Raw genomic sequence first — 25,008 nt, 5'->3', positions numbered from 1 at the left:
CTGCCAAGCCATGGAGAGAGCAATGCAGCATGGCAGGAGTCAGCAGCCCTGAAGCCTGACAAAAGAGCAGATGTGTGAAAAGCTGTCACATTGTGAGGAAGTCTGTGTTCATCTCTGAGAGAAGAAGTCAAGGAAAGAGAGAATATGTCAGACCTAATGACCTTCCACATGCTGGGTTTACTGGAGTCCAACAGCTAAAGATATGGAGTAGCAGATGATGTGTATCAAAGTGGAAATAGCAGTTCTTTCTCTGTAGTCGAAGATTTTAGAGGAAATGTACATAGTCAGCAGATTAACCACAAGTCACGTTTATCACCAGAGCTACGAATGTGCTAAATTATGGTTAAAATATCTGTCAACAAGGTTTGACCAGGACGGCAACCTTTTTATATTTCTGATGAAGCCAACACGGAAATGACTTAAACTGCAATTCATTGACGGGCCATTAGAGGCTGGCTCCAAAAGGGAGTCAATTCACATAGACCTCCGTGTTAAGTTCCCAACTTTACAGCAAAAAATAATATTTCCATTTCAATTATTTTAAGCTTTAAAGCTCTGCATAATTAAGGGCGTGGCCACTTGAGTGACGGGTGAACTGCCATTGCTCTCACTAGAGTTGAGCAAGATGGGCGTGGTTTCAAAAACCAGCCACCTCAGGTTCACCCACGTCCTGCCTTTACCCATTTTCGGCTATCCGCAAGTGATGCACGTTGACGCGTGGCCAAAATGGCGATGGCAGGCTCAGCCAACTATTGGCTTCAAACAAGCTCTTTAAAAAACTACTGGTGATGTCACAGACACTATGTCCATATTTTTTACAGTCTATAGTGTGAACCTGTGAACTTTCACACCAACAGGAGAAAATACAGAGCACCTGACACAACTATAATAAAATAATGTACATTATGATGGCTTTGGACTTTTGTACCTACTAGTAAGGAAATTAGAGACTGGAGCTCTGGAAAATCCGAATTTCCCTGAAATAAGACAAATGTTAAAAGGTACAGCCTCTGTTGAAACAGCACAGAAGTTCACCATTCTTTTGGAATTAACCTCCCATAAGGCCATTTGGGAAGGATTGTGTCTGAGAAGTGCGTTAAGACTACAAAAACAAAGTCATAAAGCTTTGCGGGCACGAGAAAATATGGCCGCAAAAGTGTAGCTTATGTGCTTTAGCTAGCAAAAACGTAATTGCCTTTTTGTAAATGGGGCCAGTTATCTTTCTTAAAGTCGGTGTTTTGCCTTAAATACCCTCCCTTTGAGTATTAAGTGACTCTATGTGATTCATGTACATATCCCTCATGAAATATGAAATGTATTTTCAAATTTAAGAAAGCCTTTCGTTTCAGTGGGACCGTTTATTTATTCAGAAAAGCACATCGCTCTTAACATTAATTTCCCACTTGCATATTTTAAGAATTTCAGCAGTGCTTCTGTCAGTCTCCATTGATTTCCCCACAGTTTCCCAATCCAGGTTTTGAAAGTATTACTAGGACTTTTTATAAATAAGCTCTAGGAACTCTGCAAGCTTTTCCAACAAATATAGAGAGCAGAAATTGGAAATAAACCTTCATTTACTGCACTCATTACTAGCTAATAGTCTTAAAGGATTGGATAAAGTATCTTTAATTAATTTATAATGAGACTACTGACACAAAAAATGTAGATGCCTGACAGCTGTTTTGGGGAAAATTCTGACAGAAAATTCAGAAAATGAAATGATGCAAATAAAATCAGTGATGTCGTAAAAATCTCTTTAGCATTTCTTTCGAATCCAAATAAACAAGTAAATTCACTGCAGGATGCCAGAAGGTCTCTGGTCGAGCTTCCCGATTTTACTGTATCAAGAAACCAAGTCAGATTTTTTTCTGTAGATGTGATGGATGCAGTAATCTCACTTAAACGCTTTAACAAACACGCCCTTAAAGATAAGAGTCCTGGTTTGGTTGTGGTGAGGTTGGAGCCATGACAAGAGTGTTCATTTCTAATGCACCATATTGATCCAGCATTGATCAGCTCTCTACCAACCTCCACATCCAAGCCCTTCACTTCAGTTATCAAGCGAGCAAACAAGCGTGTCTTCTTCCACACTTTTAAGTCAGTTAAGTGAAGTGGGAATGAGATATCTGGGCTGCTATACTTTTCCCTAGCATCACGTTGTTTATCCGTGGACTCAATCTGTCTCCAGGTGCAGCAATAAATGCAGCACCAACAGTTTCTGCCAGTGGTTAGTGGTTAGTGGTTAGTAATATGTTTGTTCTTTGTATAGTAAGTGGTATGTGTGCACACGACTGAAGAGTCAGAGAGACGGCGGTGTGTTGTACAGTATCCAACCAGATGAAAACTGTTAAACAATCTATCCAGGGACAATGGGGATAAAGCAGTCATTTCAAGTGTAAATAAAATATTACTGTTTCTCTGTATGTTTGCTGCCCTCTAAAATACTTTTATGGTTTTAAACGGGTAATTATTTAGTATTTAAAATATTCTGGGAGGCATTGACATAGAGAGGGACATTGACATTTTCACGCCCTTAAGCATGACGCTGTGATTGGTTGCATTACATTTCAGTCTGATGGCCTCTTGGATGGTTGTCTGGCAGACAAAGCTGCTATGGAGTCCAGACCTTCTGCCATCAGTCTGAAGGTCTGGCTACATGAGACTACACATCAGGCTGACGGCAGAAGGTCTGGGAACCATGGCTGCTTTGAATGGCCAAGGACCACCCAAGATCTAGGCCATATGACTGACAGGTATAGAACCAATCATGTTTCATTATAAGGACTCTTCTTGATGATTTATTGTGATACCTTGATGTCATAGACCGTGGTCAGTGCAAAGCTACATGAAGTCAAACATGTGCTGTGTCTACAATTCATAAAAATGTCTCACACTGTATACTTGCCAGTGCTGATTTTTACTTGCATTTGGCACTTGGGGAGTGTACATTTTATGCCCTGCGTCACAGCCTATTCTCAAAATTACAAATATGTGAATGTGGCTGTGAGCGGAAGTTTTTCCCATTAAAGAGCACATATTTCATTGTTAAAAAACAATGTTATTTTTGGTATTATACAACGTGTTTGTGTGGTTTATGGTTAAAAAAACACATTATGTTCCTCATACCTTACATTTTTGTAGCAAGGTATGTAAGCAGTTAGAAGATTTGGTTTTGATGCAATGCTAGGCTCCCATTGCATGATTGGTTGCAAACCTTGCTGATTATTGAACTGCGTTAAAAAAATATAATTTTTACCAAATCTTGCTCTGGCCCCACTTCTTAAAACAGCGAAAATTGTGGCAAATTCCTAAATCAATAAACTATGGTCAGTCGCAATAATAATTCTATTTTACATTGATTCTTCTGTTTGTTTATTCATGACAAATATTTTTGGGGAAAATAATTCCTTTTGGCATTTTATTAATGGGAAATTCAAAGCAAATAGAGATACGAGCTGAATCTTGATGATTACACACATGTCTAAACCCTTAGTGATGATTTGATTTAAATAAATCCTTCTGAAACAAAAGAAGGTCTTGGTGCATGGGATAATATGAAACTATTTGACATACTTATTAAACAGAATGTGAAAACATTCATGATGCAAACTTATGAAATTGCCGCTTTAAAAGAAGTCTCTTTATCTTTAAGACAACATGGCTTTAGAATAAAGTAAAGGTATTTAAAGACCTTTCTTTATAGGACCATGTGAAACATGTGTATAACCAGTCTTTCTTCTATAATCTAGTGTATTACAGAGTCATTTGAAGTAAACAGGACATTTATTAAAACAGTGGGCTTGGTTTTATTCTTTGATAATTTATTGTTTCAAGAAAAGTGCTGTTATCAAGAAAGAATAGCAAAGGGTAAAATTAGAATGGTATGAAAAAGTCATTTCACAGGCAGAACAATGATTTACAATTTGAAGAATTAAAATTTTTTTACAATGAAGAATTGAAAAAGTCCTCAATGACCTCCTCACCTCTGCTGACGCTGGTTCCCTCAACATTCTTATCCTTCTCGACCTGAGTGCAGCCTTCCCAGTTTAAAAACTTCGGTATCGAAGGTACAGCACTCAGCTGGCTACGTTCCTACCTCTGCAGCAGATCCCACTTCATCTCCCTCCATAACCACACCTCTGCCACAGTCACAGTCATCCAAGGTGTTCCTCAAGGCTCCGTACCCGGCCCCCTCCTCTTTATCATTTACATCCTTCCCATTGGTCAGATATTTCACCATTTCAACCTGAACTACCACTGCTATGCCGATGACACACACATTTACCTCAGCACAAAGTCCCCCCACAATCCTCCCCTCTCTCACATCAACTCCTGTCTGTCAACTACTAAAATCTGGATGCAACAGAACTTCCACAAACTCAACAGCAATAAAACAGAATTCCTCATCATCCACTCCAAATTCACACTCAGCAAAACCAATAACCCCACTCTCACCATTGACGGCACCATTGTCTCCCCATCTCTCCAGGAACGCAACCTTGGCGTGATCTTTGATTCAACCCTCTCCCTTGAGCCCCACATCCATCAGGTCATTGAAACATCCTTCTTTCACCTCCGCAACGTTTCAAAAATCAGAAACTCACTTTCACCTCCTGCTGCTGAAAGACTCATTCACGCCTTCATCTCCTCATGACTGGACTATTGCAACTCACTACTCCTCAAGCTCAAGCTCAACTTACATTAAAAGACTACAACTGGTCCAAACACAGCCACCCGACTCATCACCCGCTCCAAATCCTGGCACCACATCACTCCAGTTTTAAAACAACTGCACTGGCTTCCCATTTCCCACCGGATCAAATACAAAATTCTTTTTCTTACCTACAAAGCCATCCACCACCTGGCCCCAACCTCACAGACCTCCTCTCCCCCTACCAACCCTCACGGTCCCTAAGATCCACCTCAGCCGGTCTCCTCTCCATCCCCAAGTCCAAGCTCTGCAGTTTTGGGGACAGAGTTTTCTCGAGGGCAGCTCCAAGGCTCTGGAACTCCCTTCACATTGAGATCCGCACCTTTGAGTCCCTTACCATCTTTCAGTCTCGCCTCAAGACCCATCTCCTCGCCCCTGCCTATCCATAGCTCCCCCCCTCTTTTTTTGATCTGCCTTGTAAACAATCTTTGAGTTCAAGAAAAGCGGTGTAGAAATTCAATTTATTATTATTATTATTATTATTATTGGTGACACTTTACAATTAGGTTGTGTTTGCTGATGCATTAAACTGTGAAGCGTGAAATTTAAATAACTTAAAAAAATACAATTCAACTTAAAATTTAAGTAGAAAAAGATTAAATGTTTTAGGTGTTACCAATAAAACTATTTTTTTTTACTTAAAGTGAGAAAATTAAAGTTGAGCTTAATTTTTTATGTGTTACCAATTAAAGCAATTTGATTAGATCCACTTTTTACAATGTAGCTAATATGTAAAATAACAATGTGCAATATAGGTTTTGTAGCATTTATTAAGCTTTTTCAATTTAATGCCAATACAATTGTTCATGTTACTGTAGTTCATTGTGCATTAACTGATGTTAACAGTTACAATTTTAGATTTTATAAATGTATAAAATTAATGCTGAAATGAACATAGTTTAATAAATGCTGTAGAATAATTTCATTCATAAATCATGCCTAATAGGAGCAGAAGCTCATATTAAGAAAGTCAATTTCAAAATGACTTCAAGTACAATCAGTCCAGGTTTTAATGACACAAAAAACAATAATTCAAAACTATAAAACCATGAAAGAAAGTATGGTAAGTGAAAAATATGTGGTTGATTTCATAGCCAGAAATAGATGAGCCTAATTAAGAGAACTCCATCACTACAGCAGGAACACAGCAGGTCTGGCAGACAGCTGGCATATTGCTCAGCAGTTGAACGCAGTCTTGCTTAAACTGGGCATGAAGAGAGTCTTGATGCTCAGTACGGATAAAATAAGACACATGAATGAGCACACTGACACACGAACACATTCTGGCACATCAAGACTAGCTAACTTGGGATTATCAGAGACGCCTGATGCAAGAATGCTCAAAACGTTATTCATGAATATCAGATAGCAAATCATAATAGACATTTTTTTCATGCTCTGACAACATCGGAAATACTCATGATATACAGCACACGCTTATTTAAATGGGTAATTGAGATCTTATGTACTATGCAAAGTGTAATCTATATCATAGCATGATAAAGCAGATTTTACATTTACATGTATGCATTTGGCAGATGCTTTAATCCAAAGCAAGTTACAGTGCATTACAGATATACATTTAGCCAATATGTGTTCCCTGGGTTCGAACCCATTACCTTTTGCATTGCTAACACAAAGCCACAACAATGAGCTATAGAGGAGCTCTACCCAAGTATATATGGTTTACTTGTAAGCAAAATGAATGTTTTAATGTGTTACATTGTGGATATTACTTAAATAGCAGGGAGACCTACAGGAGCTCTATGTAGGATTTTAAATGTACTAAATTAAAAAATACTAGAATATATTCATACGTATTTAGGAAACATGCTTAGTTCACATATCTGTTTCTCTTAAAATCAATGCTATTCCCAATGCTATTCAATGCTATTGAAATGCACCTTCCGTGTCGTAATGTCAATGTGATTCTGCCCGCTGCCAATTTACCCAATAGTGTATTTCGACAGCTCGGTTGACAGCTATCACGGTTGCTTAAGGGGTTGTGTACACCAAAACTTTTACGCCCGCGGCCGGCGCATGTTTTCAATTGTTTCCAATATAAGCTCGGCGTTTTTCAAATAAGCCAGCAGCTAGCGGGTTTTTTCCGCGCTGAAAACCGGCGCTCGGCGGTTTTTCCGCGCTCGGCGCTGAGCGTCGAGAGTTAAAAGAGATTCAACTTTGGGAGAAAATCTCCGCTCGTCAATGTCAGTTCTCACACGGCCACCCAATCACAGTGGAGGAGGGGCGGGACATTACCACAGCAACCAACCGGCTCACAGCTGAAGTATCACAGCTATCAAAGCGCTCAGCTGAAGAAAGCTGGCACTCAGCTGAAAAACAGCTGGCATTCGGCGTCCTCAAGGCGTTTTCAGCCGCGTTTAAAAGTTTTGGTGTGTCCAGCCCCTAAATGAGATCGCAATGGACTATAAATGCGACTTCTGGCGGACGCCACCTCTGAAATGAGCCGCAGAAGTCTCCACCGATGTCCAATGCAGACTGTTCAAAAGACCGTTTTTTTGAGGGTTTTCAAAGTGAAAAATTGAGTGATATCACAGACATATATACAGTAGACAGCTTTGGTCTGTTGTATTGCCACGATGGATTGCCTTATAAACACATACTGTAAGTGAATGGGGCAGCTGCGTCTTTTCTGGATAAAAAGTACTGAAACATCTTCATGTCTTAAACAATTTCAGTGGTTTACAATATACAAAAAATGTACAGAAATGTTCTGTGCATTTTATTATAAAAACTGCATCCCCCCAATTACTTGGTGGCATGCTTAAAGGTACACTCCACTTTTAAAAAAATGCTCATTTTACAGCTACTCTAGAGTTAAACAGTTGATTTTTACTGTTTTGGAATCCATTTGGCTGATCTCTGGCAGTATCACTGTTAGCATAGCTTAGCATTATCCATTGAATCTGATAAGACCATTAGCATTGCGCTAAAAATAACCACAGAGTTTCGATATTTTTCCTATTTAAAACTTGACTCTTCTGTAGTTACATCGTGTACTAAGACAGACGGAAAATTAAAAGTTGTGATTTTCTAGGTCGATATGGCTAGGAACTATATTCTCATTCTGGCGTAATAATCAAAGACTTTGCTGCTGTAACATGGCCGCAGCAGGTGCAATGATATTATGCGGCACCTAAAATAGTCCCCTCGGTAACTTTAAATAACAGGGGACGTTATTCATGCACTGCGTAATATCATTCCTGCAATGCTACCAGCTATTTAGCATTGCTACACAGTACAAAACTGTACCTTTTCTGTCACTGAGGCTGTACCCTAAGTTTCCGTTTGGTACCTTTACAGGAATACAAAACAGAATATAATTTTGGGTAGATTACCGTACCTTTAGGACCTAGATTATTAGAAAAAAGTCAAAATATGTACCCTAGCGGTCAGTGGGGCAGCACCCTTTAAAAAGGTAATTGTATGGACCATTAGGTACAGATGTGTAAACATTTAGTACCAATATGTACCTTTGAGATACTAATATGTATTTTTCAGGTACTAATAAGCTCTCTTTGTTCCCAGTATGTACCTCTGAGGTATTAAAATGAAATCCTTAGGTGCAAAGCTGTACTTTTTGAAAGGGTACAGCCCCAGTGACAGAAAAGTTACAGTTTTGTACCTTTATTTCTGAGAGTGTAACATGTCATGGCATCATTTTCCATAGTGATTAGTCAAATGAAGTGGCTCAGCTGATTGCATTTCTTCTTTAGGCGGCGAGGTTCAGCACCAGCCAAGCAACTGCCATTGAGATAAATGGGAATCAAATAGAGTAGCTCTCTCCAAGTATTATAGACCTCTTTGGATGCGACAGGTCCTCAATCTCTGGCCAGAATAAACTCCTCTGTGAGGCAGATCAGAAGCCGAAGTCTGTCTTAACACATTTATTGCTAACAGCTCCTCCTAAAACCCCAAACTCACAGAATGGGATCTGTTCCAGGAGATCAGGCGCCTGATTCATTAAAAATACGTGAATCAGTAATGTGACACCACCAAGCAAAACAAATGCCAGTGAGAGCAAGTTTTGGCTCGCATGGCAGCGCTAACGTTTATCTTTCCGTGGCATTTTGTCTGCTTGGCCATGGTATATGACAAGAATCGATAGGGGGCCAATAGCTCAGGCACCTCCACCAGCTGTGTGATGTATTGATACGAGGAAAGACGAATGAGCATGCCGCTGTGCGGACAGATCGGGTCGGTCTGTGTTGAAACAGCGGATTGATCGGGTCTTGGCGGTGGGCTCACGTAGGGCGGCAGGCTGCGACAGGGGTTACGCCCCTGTCAGCTGTTGTTGAGAGGGCTTCTGCCATCACAGACAGGCTATAAATGTTGAGGTAATTGCGGAAGCTCAGTAGTCAATAGCGTCCAGACAGACTTGCTATTTAGATGTGGCATGCATTGTCTGATTCACTCGACGGTTGCTTGATCGGACTGCTGCCACAAATTAACTTAGAAAATGTTGTGGTTTCTTTTTTAAAGAACATCCCAAAACCACGACTTAAAAGCACAGTGGTAGAGCAGTGAGTTAGCACAAAGGTCATGGGTTTGAACCCAAAGAACACACATGCTTGTATAGCTTGTATTAAATGTATACCTTGTAATGCACTTTGGATAAATTTGGCCAAATACATAAATGTAAATATTCATTTTAAGATTTAAAATGTATTACTAAATTAACGATCTGCATTTAGATAGCATGCACATTATATGCATGTATATGCACTTTATTAAATACACCTTTCCAATATTAGGTTGGACCACCCCAAACTGGCTTTATTCTGTGTGTCATCGATTTAATAAGGTGTTGGAAATATGCTTCAGAGATTTTCATCCATATTGACATGACAGCATGATGCCGTTTCTGCAGATTTGCCAGCTGCATTCTCAGCGACACCTGGTTTGTTCTTCTGCTGGAGAGATAAGGCTTGACATGTTGTGTGTTGCGTTCAGATATCAGCTGTATAATGAGTTGTTTTTTTTAGTAGACTTTCTTTCAGTTTCTTCCCCATTCTGATATTTGGCGTAAACTTCAGCAGGTCTATTTGCTATCATGCGATTTGCTGATTTGCATTACTGAACAGGTGCACTAATAAAGTGGCTGGTGATTGTGTATTTTATTTTGTAGTATGGATGTTTTTTATCAAGTTGACGGCATATAAAACAAATTAATGTATTGTAAGAGGATGCACAGGCATGGCTTTGATTAGCCGCGGACACTTCAAATGCGCCGAAGCAGGCGGTAGAGGCTAAGTGCACAGAATGCGGGGATAGCAGAGCACTCTTAAAGAATACAATTATCACTTAAGTGCTTTTCACACGAGTGCAGCTATCAAGGGCTCGTCTTGCGATTCCTGATTATGCAAGTCTGGGGATGGAAAGACGACAAGATTGTCAATGGGAGCCGCAGATGACACGGTCGCTGTTCATCTGTTTGTTTTATGAGCTTTGAGGTGAAGAAGCAGCAATGGAATATAAAAAACCCTGCAGAAAGTGAAAAAGAAAACTAAGGCTGCATCCAAATTAATTTACTTATACTATGCACTACTTAAACATATTTGGACACTAATAACCGAAAAAAAAAGAATGTAGGCATTTTACTAAAATATTTATTTAGTCGAGCTGAAAAGGTGATGGATGGATAAATAGACCTACAAATCGCAATAGCATTGAAAGGCTGAACATGAGGAGATACAGTATTAGTAAAAGTGGTCTTAAGAAAAAACATGCACATGTTTATTTTAACAGCGCTAATATTACAGTGGGCCTTACAAACCCTCTGGGATCTGAGTGTGTTTTGGAGCACTGGAGAAGTTTTGACATGCTCGTACATTTGGTCTTTGTTCGGTTGTTTAAAACATATTAATGGCTAGTATCATAGACTCACTTAAGTGCCTTGAAATACGCAGCTTTGTTTAATGTGTTGATATTATACATTTTCACTGAAACAGGAATTTAGGGTGGGACCTATTGAATGGCCCCTCCCCCTTTTGACTCAATCCCCACCAGCCATTTTTTTTACTTGCCCGCCAGCATTTTTTGTGATTTTCACAAAAGTTTCACAAAATGCCTTCCAGGAAAATTTTCTTTTAAAAATATATAAACATACAAATATTTCAAATGAAAGAACAGACCCAAACAAACAAACAAACAAAACAGGAAAAAAACTTTCAGCCTAAATTTTTTTTCTATATTTCTATATTTTTTTCTCTGTTTATAAACTCTTTAATTTGTGTAATTTTCTTTAATATATATATATATATATATATATATATATATATATATATATATATATATATATATATATATATATATATATATATACAATATTATTGCATTTTCGTGAAGGAATTTTGTTAGAGATCAGATTCAAAACGATTATCAAAACATACACAGAGTTTAAAATTAGTAAATAACATTTTGGCTTCTGTTTTTTATAAATTGGGTAATAGATAGCACCAATTTTTCAATAGATATCTTGTGGATAATCGCGGTATTGCAGATTAACATAAAAATTCCTCAGGAACAAGTTTTTTATGCAAATGTTCTTAATTGAAGAGATAACTCATCAATGGCGGGGAAAGAGTTAAAATAGCATTTATGAATGAAATGCTGAAAAGGCAGAATGGGTTCATAAAAATCATTGATTTATACCGAGACTGAGACTATAAGTGTCAGTATCCTGCCCGAATCTTGTTTTGTATTATATCTAGTCTTGTTAGCAGGGTTCTGACAGTACAATGTTTTGTGTGAGATATGTGTTCTCAGTATTAGTTACTGTATATTAGACCACGCATTTCCAGTGTCTCGTCACTTTTTACCCACTCCCTTGCTTGTTATTACTTTCACCTGTTCCCCTCATTAGTTCTCCCTATTTATAGTCCTTGTGTTTGGTGTTTCTTCGCTGGTTTGTTTTGTCCTGTTAACTGTGAGTACCTGTGAGAATATTTAGTATAGTCAAAGTCTAGTTTCTTATATGTTATTTGTAGTCAAGTTTAGTTGTTATTTAGTCTAGCTGTCTCCGGTTTATTGTTTGCCCCATCATGGGTTTTTGTTTTCCTTTTTGTTTCATTGTTTCATCTATGTCTGCGTTTGGTTTCATCTCCGTCAAATTCCTGACAATAAGTTTTGAATGGTAATAAATATCCACTCCCAATGGCACTTTTTTGTAATTGCACACGGTCATTAATTTGTCATGTTTTTAATCTGGCCCCAAGTGTATTAAATAATATAAAATAAATGAATAGTATTATGTTGTAAATATAGCACTTGTTATTTTGTAAGCATGTAATTCATTCCAGGTTTAAGGGCTTGTAAGGTTTAGTTCACCCCACTTCAAAAACAAAATTACAGCCGACCCTGATTTTAAATGCATTTGTCAACACTGCTTTGGTGCATCCTGTTAATTCCATGTGGACAGAAAATTGGCCACCAACTGGTTTAGCTATGTTGCCAAGTCAGGGCCCATTTTTCAAAACACCAATTATGAGGGCTCGACTCATCGATCAAATGGCCCTTTTATACCAAGTGACAAATGAATTCCATTTTTGTCACATAAGCAAGTTCCAGTCATTTCTGCCAGTCCTCTTCTGTCCCTGCAGTATAGACATATTGACTATAAGATGTGAGATGTGGTAAGATTTGATGATGTACAAGAAGTCTTTTTCTCTGAAAACATTTAATATTTAGTTGACAGGTTGCCATATGTTTAATATGATGATCTTACTAGCTATGATTTATTAATGATCAGATGTGCTTCTAAACATGTCAAGCAATATGATACATATGTTTTATTTTCATCACAAGTTACTTACCCCCTGATTTTTCTTTATGATACACACAAATAGTAACACTTTAAAAACATATTATATACATTTATAAAATACATTTGTTACACTGTCTTTAAAATCCAGGCTAAAATCATCATCAAAGTTTGATTTCACATTGATTTCAGTCATTGACATGATTTAACTCGGTTAATATTCAAGGTTATATATTTACAGAACGTTCTTTACATTATATAGGTTGCTTTTATGTAGAAAACAATAAAAATGAAATTTTACTAGTATGTGCATTCCCTGGGAATACACAGTTTAGGTAGAAACATAAACAATAACAATTTCACTCTTTTTAATACAGAATTAATTTTTATTTATAACACATACTTTGTTATGATGGTTACAAAGATAATAGTAATAACATAGTAATTAAAATAATAGTTTTTGGCATAGGTCTACTACATTAATATTTTGGCAATATATTTTATGGTTGGCATTTCACACTCAATTTAGAAATTTGAATTATTGACTCATTAATGCATTTTTGTTTGTGGCAAAATTTCATAAAAAAAATCATTTTGGTGGACCTCCAATAATACCATCACCGTCAACCCATGCGACTTCCAGAGGACACACCTGAAATCCTGGCCAGAACGCGTCTGGCGAAAATGCCACGTATGGTCACCCTAGAACTAAAGTGGGCCGGTCTAAGGCATAAAACTCTGAGGTTAAAAATTTGTCCCACTCCAGCCCTGCCCCAGATGGTCCCTAAACCCCTGTTGAAGACATGCCCATTAGGATTTTATGCCTGCACAACTAAAAATGGTTCCTTAATGGAATAACTATGAAAAATACTTGTAACAGCAGTGTGTTTTATTAAAAATCACAAGAAATATAGCTTATATTAGCATGGATAATTCATATCAGTAGCACAAACAGTACAGTTATGAAACCTTACATTACATAACTTTAATATCTAGGTTTAGGGCTTTTTTAAATAAGAAACCTTATTTTTAAGGAATGCTAGCACTGCTTGTTAAATCAGCATCAATAGGCAACACATCCTGAACATCACTTACATGTACAGGACAGTAACTGTGATATATGTATCATTATCGAACCCATGGGCGTCGGAAGCAAATGAAAAGTGGGTGGGTCCCCACATATCCCCCCCACCCCCGAAAAATACATTTACTGCAATATTTGACATTTTCATGTTTCCTTTTAATTAGCCTGAAAATTTGCGTTTATTAAATTAAAGACAGTAGCCTATTGCGGTCGAAATTCTGGTAATAGCCCTTTAAATATTTTGCAAATAATGACAGATGTCATGTTTCATTTATCTTTCTCTGTGTCATTTTTTTCTCTACTCTGCTGACAGTAGGCTACAATGTTTATTTTTTATTTTGAGGAAATAAAAGGAAAAACGAATGAAGGTAAACTGATACAACTTTTGTATACCTTTTTTATTTGTTATACACAATCTCTCTTTCTCTCTCTTAGAGAAATATAAATGTGAGATTCTGGAAATGAGATCACTTTATTTTATGGTATCCGTCGGGAAACAATGCTGTCATAAGAGTTTGAGCATGTGTACTTCTAAAACACAATCGATTAAACAGAGGTATGACTTTATGAATTATCTGCAAATGTACCTCGCAAATAATAAAAATATGTGAAGACGTTCATATCGCAAATGAAAAGTAATTGGCTTCTGTAAAAAAAACTTGAAAATTATCCAGCGATCGTGCCATAATCAAAATAAACTATTTTACAGCAGTAATAATATTTTAACGATTAGCCTACACTTTTAACGTTTGAAAGGAACCCCATTTAGTGCTGTGTTAATTATCATTAAAAGCAAAACGGGAGTCTCTGTGCCTCCGCGACAGACGCAATTCTTCTGGCATCTCTCCTCATCATCTCCTCTTTCTTTCTTCTGTGTCTTGAACTTGGGGCTCGAGTCCGAAGGTTCGAGCTGCCTTTAAGAACACCAAGCTAAGTTTGTTTACCGTTAATTATTAAGACTAAATGGGCAGGCAAACTCGTGAAACAATGAAAGTAAAATAATCCGCTTTAATATGGTTTTACACGTCTATAGAAAATATACTATAAATAAAGCAGTTATTAATTTTCCTAATGCATGGTTTTTTGACATTTACTTCTGTTTAAAACGTTATACATTTGGAAAATGAGGTTTTCAGCACTATGTTCGAACAGCAACTCAGCGTCCACTCACCTCCTGCGAATTATGTTTAAAAGCTGAAACGGGTCCGCGGTGTAAAAAAAGCAAAGGTTAGGGATCCCTGCTCTAGTGGAATGGATTTGGACTAACAGCGCTTTGATAAGTGAACAGACAAATGCGCTAAATTAGAAAAAAAGTGGGTGGGTCCATTATCATTGGTCTTAAAAAGTGGGTGGGTCCTGTCCCACCCACGTATAATGGTTCCGACGCCCATGATCGAACCAGAGGCAGATGTCTTTTGTGTACGTAATTTTGTTGTATTTCAGAGTATTTCAAACGGTTTAATTTGTTGACTTTGTTATACTTGAGTTACAGTAACAACACTGTAAAAAAATTCAGTAGAAATTACAATGTTATTGCAGCTGGGTTGCCGGTAATTAAATGCATGTTATTTACTGGCAAGAGTTTGTTCAAGTTAAATAAATTTTTAATATTAACAAGTCTTTATCTTTACCGAATAAAACTATAAAATAACAGCCTCATGCAAAGCATTCTGGGAACCAGAAATCATCATCAACCTTTTTCTGTGTTTTGCTTCAGATTTTGTTTCCCAGAATGTCTTGCTTGATGCTGTTTTTTTAGTTTTACGCTGTAAAGACAAAGACTTGTAAATGTTTAATGTTCATTTAACTTTGAACAAAATGTTGCCAGTAAAAAACATAAATTTAAATGTACGGTAAGTGACCGGCAACCCAGCTGCAATTTCTACTGATTTTTTTTACAGTGTATGCAAGGTGGTTTCAACCCAAAATGCTGGGTTGTTTTAACCCATTGTTGGTTCAAATATAATCCTTTTTCTAGCTTAATTTAACCTAATGGTTGGGTTCATCCCTTTTTTAACCAATGCTAGGATGAAAATAACCCACCATTGTTTAAAATACATGCTACTTAAAGGAATATTCCATTTTCTTAAAAGAAAAATCCAGATAATTTACTCACCACCATATCATCCAAAATGTTGATGTCTTTCTTTGTTCAGTCAAGAAGAAATTATGTTTTTTGAGGAAAACATTGCAGGATTTTTCTCATTTTAATGGACTTAAATAAACACCAACAATTAACACTTAACTCAACACGTAACAGTTTTTTTCAACGGAGTTTCAAGAGACTATAAACGATCCCAAACGAGGCATAAGGGTCTTATCTAGCAAAACGATTGTCATTTTTGACAATAAAAATAACAAATATACACTTTTAAAGCACAACTTCTCATCTAAATCTGGTCCAGTGCGACCTAACGTAAATGCGTAGTGACGTAGGGAGGTCACGTGTTACATATATAAAACGCACATTTGCGGACCCTTGTAAACAATAAACTGACACAAAGACATTAATTAGTATCAGTTGACATACAACAACGTTGGAACGGTCCTCTTTCTCAACACTTGTAAACACTGGGGCGGAGTTTCGCGTTCGTCCTCTGTGACCTCTTGACGTCATGACGTATTGCGTGGGGTCAGCTGGTGCATCACGACCGGATTTAAACGAGAAGTTGTGCTTTAAAAGTGTATACTTGTTATTTTTATTGTCAAAAATGACAATCGTTTTGCTAGATAAGACCCTTATGCCTCGTTTGGGATCATTTAGAGTCCTTTGAAACTCCGTAGAAAAAAACTGTTACGTGTTGAGTTAAGTATTAAATGTTGGTGTCTATTAAAGTCCATTAAAATGAGAAAAATCCTGGAATGTTTTCCTCAAAAAACATAATTTCTTCTCGACTGAACAAAGAAAGACATCAGCATTTTTGGTGGCATGGTGGTGAGTAAATTATCTGGATTTTTCTTTTAAGAAAATGGAATATTTCTTTAACTATTATAATTATAACCATGTGTCATTCAGCTTCTTATTAATTTAAAATTCATTTTTAAATACATTTATTTATGGATCTTTCTCACACTACTCGAGTAATCAAATGCCATAAAAGTGTCTTGTTATGATTGGGTGCTTTTTGCACAACTGCACTTTTGCAACAAAGCACAGTTGTTTTATTGCATAGTTTGGCAATTTCTTACACGGGCTGTTTTGCTGATGTAGGATCAATACTGCTGTTGCCAAGTTATTCAAATGAACATCTCATACTGGCTCCTATAATGCACCTTGTGTAATTGACTCTAATTAATTCTTAATGCACTCTGAATAACTTTTCATAATATATACTTAAAAAAACTATTGTTAATTTATGCTTTGTGGTGCTATACTAAAAGAAACAAAAGGTAAAGTTGGCAGGGCTGTGTAAAGGTGGTAATTAAATGTGATTAAGAGTTGATTGCAGATACAAAGTTAACTCTTTAACTTGAATTAAATTTGAATGGAAGTCATTAATTCTAGAGATTGCAAAAAGCCCAGTGATTTTTTGCTAGTTTATGCACTACCAGATACATTTTTGAAACACTTGGTCGAATTTCATTCTTAAAGGCAGGGTGCATGATTTAAAAAACACTTTGGAAAAGGGAGTCGGGCCGGATACTAAAACACCCTTGTAGCCAATCAGCAGTAAGGGGCGTGTCTACTGACCGATATTGTTGCCTGGGTTGCGTATGTGTGGGACAGTGTGTTTAGGTGATTTCAAATGTCAACACTGGCTTTCAGAGATCATGCACCCCGCCTTTAACTTTTTGATATGGGGTTATATGTGCCATCCTATCCTTTTTTTTACACTGGAAGATTATCTTCTGCAGTGCAATTGTATATTTTTTGGATAATATATCTTTACCATGGGCACAACTGCACAATTACCTTCTGTTTAATTATTGCAATGTGGCCCTAACTTTGTGCATAAACATCCATATAGATGGCTAATGGGTTTGATCAAGTGCAGTCTCTCTCGCCGTGAATCATTTTTGACACTCCGGCTCTCATTTGCATAATTAAATGCAAATGGATTGAGGTTGCATAATTAAAAATCTGACATGGATCAGTGTTGTGAAATACAGCGAATCGGTGTGGTGGAGAATAACAGACGCAGTTTATCAGTGACAACGGAAAACACAGGCCTGTGCAAAGGGGTTAGGTTTTGTTGTTGTTGTTCTTTTCATGGGAATCGTACGTTTCTTCATGAGAATTCATACGAATTAGCCAACTCGTCAAATATGTACAAATTCTGTTGAGATCAGGCTAGACTTACCTACAGGCCCAAAGATCTGATGTGTTCTTCAGTCTCAGGTGATTTCCTCTCTTCTGTGTTTCAGGTGGCCCTTCTCGTTGGACTTCTCCGCCTTGCGACTGTTGCTGTAAAGGACACAAAGGCGATGGCGAAGGTGAGAGTGGGACGTCCTTCAACGAGCTGTCCACCTCCAGTTCTGAAAGCCACTCTGAGGCCAGCTCCCCGCAAGGTACCGTCATCCGCGGCCCGGTCAGCCGGCAGACGCACGTGCAGACGTTGGACCGGCCTCCTAAGAAAGGCCCCGTTCAGCATCTTCTCCAACAGCAGCAGTCCGAGCACCGCCGCAAGAGCGATCTTCTGCGAACACTCACCGCCAGCTCCCGGGACACAAGCACCAGCAAGAAGCGGCAAGCGAAGGAAAAGCTGACCGTGGAGGAGGAGCTGGAGAAGTGCATCCAGGACTTCCGCAAGATCAAGATTCCGGAGCACTTTCCCGAACGCAAGTACATGTGGCAGGCCGATCTCCTGCGCAAATATCGCCTTTGAAGGATGGAGAGCGTTTTTAAGACTAAATCTGAAGCTACAATGATGAACGTGTTGTAACTATCACTACCACTATTGCAACTATCACAATACTACTGCCTCTGACTTTACTTTGATATCAATCTTGGTCAGTTACAATGGTTAACAGTTTAGTTCTGGCTTAAACCAGCATGAACTGTTTCAGACTGGTTTATGCTGGCGATACTGGTTCAAACCAACACAGCCATGTTGTCCACAAATAAAATCTGGCCTTTTTAGTCAAGCAGGTTCAGAGCTGGTTAAACTAGTTAAGAAACTGGCGACCTGTTGAACATCTTTTCAGCAGGGTGGACCGCAGATTCGCTGATAGTTTACTTGTAAGCACATGCAATTTTGTAGATTTCCAGAGCAATGTAAGCATTTTTTTTGGGGGGGGGGGCACAGCTACATGCGCCTGTCTTTCGGGTCTCCCTTGTTGAGTTCAAATTTGTGTGCGATTGTGCGTTTGTTACAAGTGATCTTTCGACATCGCTATGTTAGTGACACTGAGATTGAGTTGAGGTGGCCGAGAGGTTGAACGATGAACGTGTATCCAACTCATAAATAATGCATGCACTCCCAACTGTGCCCTTTCTAAGAATAGCCACTGCCCTGGCGGATGGGAGAGAGGGTTTCCATTTCAACACTTACAGAAGCACTGGAGACCACAAAGCCAAATCCGTTTCCCCTTTTTGGATTTTGCATGCTCCATTAATGTATCTTACTGTAGCTAAGCTACAATCAGTGACCCTTTCAGATCCCTCAAGATCCAGTCATGGCTTACAAAAGGGGTTGCGGGTGGAAACTCAATAGCATCACATTAAGCTTTTGAGACTTGACTTCCTGAAACATATTGATTAAAACACATGATATTCCACGGGGGAGTGAGTGATGGCTTACGTTTGGGAAGAGGTTAAAGGTTGAGTACGGAATGTTTGGGAAAATAAATATAATACTGTATATTTCAGATATAGTCAACACAAACTGAAATACACAAACATATAGAGTTTATAAGGTTGTGCAATGTCTTCTGATAGTATAAGGACAGTAGAGTTAATATTTATTTCATTTTGATGAGGTACATAAATGATGCTAATTCAGATGGTAATAATTATAATAAGTGGTGTATGGGTGTTGTGATTAATCGTGGATACATGGAAAGCATGTTGGGTCATTTTTAGACACATCAATACGAAGCAGCTTACGGTATACTCTTAAAAAAAATCCTTTTTGATTTAACCCAGTGTTGGGCCAAACATTTTTTGTTAAAACAACCCAGCACATATATAATTACAATCAAACGTGTTGTGTTTGTCCCTTTTTGACCCAGTGTTGGGTAACCCAGCATTTTTCAGAGTAAGACATATATTTTTGTTTTGTTTTGCAGAACTTGCTGCTCGAGCTGTATTTATTATGATATTAAACAAGTAATGCCAAACTCTGATATTGCAAAAATATTATAATAATATGCTTTGAATACTATTTGTATGCTACTGATATGAGGTTTAATTTAAATGTAATAATGGTGGAAGTGGGAAAATTATGATCTGCATCTATTAATTTTCTGATCTTTTATTATGTTTCCTAAAAGTTATAACTTCAGGTATAACAAAAAGGGACGAACCCAGATGTTGGGTTAATGTTTATATTTGAACCAACAATGGGCTAAAACAACCTATCATACAGTAAGTTAAATTACATCAGTTTTTTGACCCAACGCTGGGTTGAAAATACCCAAGCATATTTTAGGCCTTGTCCACACTGACACGGGTATTTTTTATAACCGTGACTTTTTTACGCGATTCGGCCATTCGTCCATATGGAAACGCAATATCAGCTCACTGAAACCAAACATTTTTGAAAACCCCTACCAGGGTGAAGATTTTCAGAAACCGGTTGCAGTGGTAAAACCAGGGTTTTTGCTTCTGATTAAGGCTTCTGATTGGCCAGAGTGCGGCATACTCTTGACAGCGCGTGTTATCGTGTTTTTCCATTTTCATGTAGGCGGAAATTTTTTTTAAACCGAACATGTGTGGACGGGATTTTTTTTTTAAACGCAGGAGGTTATAAAAATACCCTTGGCCGTGTGGAATAATCTTTAGAGTGCGTCTTTAACGTGAGTTTTTTTTTAAATATTAGATTAATTCATTATCAAAAATATGGCTAGACATTCAAAGAAATATTCATGCAGGCTTTGTTTCATGTCATCTATTAGCATTGCATTCGTTAAATCAAAAGCCGCTTGCTGCTCTGTCAAGCAAAAAAAGAAAAAAACATACAAATGTTTTAAAAAGCAATATACACGGTCAGAAAATTTTTACAAAACTACCTTTTTGATAGCTGGGGTGGAACTTTCAAAGGCTCATTTTTCTAACTTTATAGGTATACATTAAAATGTTCTAGGTTTTAGGGTACAATATTATACCTGACATGGGGTGCGTTTCCCGAACAATGACGTAACTCGCTGCTGAACCATCATATGATGCATAGTTGGAGAAACAAACTACCTTGTCAAGATGGTTTCCCGAAAACATAGTAACTTAGTCACACATTCGTTGTTTGAACCATGTTGATTCAACAACATAGTTGATGATTTCACATGGGAGGTGGAGTACTAACTAATCTGTTAATGTCAGATTATTGCTGTAAATAACATATATTGCATCGGAAGACTGATTTTGTTATCGTGATTTAGTTTTCTGATGTTTATTTTTAAGATATTTAATTCATGTGCAAGTTCCCTCTTACATCACTCCTCCCAGGGATTCCCCAGGGTCTTAAAGCTCGTTTGACTGTGCACATGCGCAGTTTTCAAATGCAGCACTTTAATTTTGTTTACAAATTTATAAACATGAAAATTACATTTGATATATTTAGAATTATGTATAAAGAATGCACTTCATGTTTTTTGCTTATTTCTTTCAAAAGCATGATCAATGTAAGTCTAAATATTATTATAACAAGAACCTATGATTCTAGTGACAGGTGAAGAGCTGTCATTCAAACCACACAAGTTTGCAATGCAGCTTGCGAATGTCCGTTTGAACTATGTTTTCAGGAAACACCAAATAGTTAAACTTTTAAGTAACGACGAAACTTATGACAGTAGTTGGTTAACAATACTTTTGGGAAACGCACTCCTGTTTGTGTACCTTAATAACCATTTTTGTAGCAGTAAAATTTTAGGGGTACAAAATAGTCAACTGTACCTTTAAAGGTATACAATGGGTACTTAAACACGGGGTGCATGATCTCTGAAAGCCAATGATAATATTTGAAATCACCTAAATAAACACGCCCCTACCCCAATAGAACCTGGCCTTCTTTTGATAGACCCGCCCCACACATACGCGACCCAGGCAACAATGTCGGTTAGTAGACACGCCCCTTACTGCTGAGTGTGATTTGGTAGTCAATCATGCACCCCGCCTTTAATGTACAGTAGGCACAGTAATGTACCCAAAAGGTACAACCTTGTATTATGTTAGTATACCTGTACAAAACAAAATGGAACACTGAGGTACCACCCCAAAGACAGAAAAGGTGCCAATTATTAAGATAGCGGAGAACATCTATAAACGTAGAAAAAAAACTTTATCTTCTTTTCAAATACACACTAGAAAATACATGGTCACATTTTCAGACAATTACAGTAGAATTGCAGTGATGTCTAACACGTGTCTTTATTCAATCATTAGATTTATTTTAATGTGAATGTGCTAATGAAAAGAAGATATTATTGTAAGATAGACTGATGTAGTGTTACTGGGAATGTACACTAGTGATATGTTTGAAAAGGAATGTCATGATAAAACCAAAGGTCAGGTACTGTACAGTTAGGGGGGTAATGATGCGCATGGCCTTGTACAAAGGATCTTTTTATTTTAGAATATGAATGAATATTCTAATCAAAATCTGCCCTCCAGTCTCTCATTCCCCCATCACAAGGTCTGCTTACTGGATAAATTATATTACAGGAGTGAAGACAGAAAGAATAGCATGTATAATAAAATATATTCTTCATCATCTGAGCACTTTAAGGAAACAGTAAAGTCATTATTTTAGCCCAAATGCCTGCACATTTCCAAACACTGGCTATAGTATAAATAGCATTACAAATCACGGTAACACTTTATATTACAATGTCTTTGTTACACATATATTTACTATAGTAATAACAGTGAATTATACATAAGTACATGCAGCTAAAGCTTATCCAAACCCTAACCCTGTACTAAGAACATGTTGTTAGTACTCTGTACTTAAATATACAGTGTAACAAGGCCAGCTTAAAATAAAGAGTAACAAAGATATTTTATATTTAATAATAACAGAAATAAATAACATATAAGTGTCGACAATTTCAGTTTTTAATTACAGAGAGATTACTATTTGAATAAATAAATCACTATTATTATAAAAAAGTAGCACACAGGCTAAAGTAACAATAGATAAATAGCTTTATAACAGTATGAACTGAAGTCTGTTGACTGATAGCAAGCAGGCATCACACACTGACAGTCATGATCATGTGATCTGGGTATTTTCCCCTTATATTCAATAGGCCTACGGCTATATCCTAAATCTTGCTTCCAGCCAAGCGATAAGCACATTATCATGTGTTTGCACAATGTTCACTAGCATTGTTATCTTCTATTTCAAGTTCTGCACCCAAAGTTTTACATTTTAAAGATTCAGCAAACGAATATTCAACTCTCAGCAGTTTCACATCTGCACATTTTTCAATATCCTGCACAATTCTCTTCAATGTTCTGTCAGAAAATAATGAGGAAATGGCCAAAACGTTTTGTCTCACTCTCGGCTGTGATTGTCTCATTGCACATCCTATTTCAAGAGAGTTATCAGCAGGCCTGTAAACAGCACAAGTTTTGGTATTTATTATAGCCTACGTCGAGATTTAGCTTGAGATCACAGTGTTACACGTCTAAATTTGTTTAAAAATCACCATCATTTTCATTAAATAAATAAATAGTGAGTGTTCTTGGTAAAACTTTACAAGGTTTTGTTTGTTTAAGGGCATCTATTATGCAAAATCCATTTTTACAAGGTACAAGGTTTGGACATAAATGTGTGTGAACACAACCACCGTACAATGAAAAAAATCCACCCACTTTGTATTTATTTTATTTATTTATTTAGTATTATTTATTAGAGGATCAACCCCATGAGATGCATCTCGTTTTCATGGGGGTCCTCAGAATCATGACCAAACAACAAGTACAAGCGAAGTATACTTGACAGTAAATGCAATTATAATAGATTCAAAGAAAAAAAATAGAATACAAAAATCCTCATTTAACCAAAACCGTTTTATTAGACACACAGCCGTTTTGATTCTCTGGTTAATGTGACCTCACATTGATAAAGCCCCGCCCACTGCCACTGACTAACATTCCTATATTACCATAGTTTCCCCCCTAAACGATTTGTGTACACTATCCCCCATATCTCAATAGTCTCAGACTGTATTCACAGGAATCAGATTGATTTTGTTAAAGTTATAGTTTTGCCAAAAATGATATTAAACCCATGATTTACTCATCCAGAAGCTGTCGGAGATGCATATGTCCATCGTTTTTCAGAGGAACACATTTTCAGTTATTTTAGAAAATGTTTTAGATCTTTCAGTTTATCAAATGTGAAGATTTGGGCTCCACGACCTTCATGTCCAAAAAATGTGCATCCATCTTTAACACAGTCTCACCCCATTTCGTCAATATTTGACGACACTTGACCATTCGTCATATGTTGACGTGAAGGGTATACCTTTCGCGTCATTTTTTGACGAACTGGGGACTTCAATACTATTACGTCCGTTGCATTCTCTTTCCTATTTTATTACCATTTGCGCGTCGGTTTAGGGTTAGATTACGCAAAATTAAACTGTGTACGCGAAATTAAACAGTGTACGCGAAATTAAACAGTTGTCACCTGGCGTTGGGGTTAGAGTTAGGTTTGGGTAGGGATGTCATTATGTAAATCTAACCCTAAACCGACGCGCAAATGGTAATAAAATAGGAAAGAGAATGCAACGGACGTAATAGTATTGAAGTCCCCAGTTCGTCAAAAAATGACGCGAAAGGTATACCCTTCACGTCAACATATGACGAATGGTCAAGTGTCATCAAATATTGACGAAATGGGGTGAGACTGGGTTGCCATCTTTCACAAAATAAATCCAAACGGCTCCACAATGATAAACAAAGGCCTTCTGAGGGTAAGAAGGATCCATATTTAGAAATATCCATATTTCAAACTTTATAAATGAAAATAACTCGCTTCCAGTAATGCCGGCAACTTAGTCGCGTCCGCATTCAGGATGAGAGCTTACGCAGCCTATGGAGGCTACTCTGCTGCTGCTCTGTGCCCCCGCCCTCCGAATTTGTCATACGTCACTAAGAAAAGTGCGTACACTACGCTAATACTCTCTCCTGAATACAGAAGAGTCTAAGATGGCGGCGCTACCGGAAGATAGTTATTTTCGTTTATAAAGTTTTAAATATGGATATTTCTACAACAACACTGCGCAGATTACCCTCAGAAAGCCTTTGTTTATCAGCCTGGAGCC

General features: G+C 37.5%; 1 protein-coding gene across 1 annotated transcript in view; it reads left to right on the top strand.

Annotated features, from left to right (window-relative positions):
* kctd16b (potassium channel tetramerization domain containing 16b) overlaps positions 1-23,981 on the top strand; it is an 84,252-nt gene extending 60,271 nt beyond the window's left edge. The window contains exon 2 of the mRNA XM_065287258.1: positions 17,944-23,981. Coding sequence (XP_065143330.1) covers positions 17,944-18,404 — 461 coding nt within the window. The 3' untranslated portion in view covers positions 18,405-23,981. The remainder of the gene's footprint in view (positions 1-17,943) is intronic.
* Positions 23,982-25,008: the final 1,027 nt, after the last annotated feature.

This window comes from Paramisgurnus dabryanus, chromosome 18 (assembly GCF_030506205.2).
Source record: "Paramisgurnus dabryanus chromosome 18, PD_genome_1.1, whole genome shotgun sequence".
Taxonomy (NCBI): domain Eukaryota; kingdom Metazoa; phylum Chordata; class Actinopteri; order Cypriniformes; family Cobitidae; genus Paramisgurnus; species Paramisgurnus dabryanus.
This window is presented reverse-complemented; position numbering and strand designations above follow the sequence as displayed.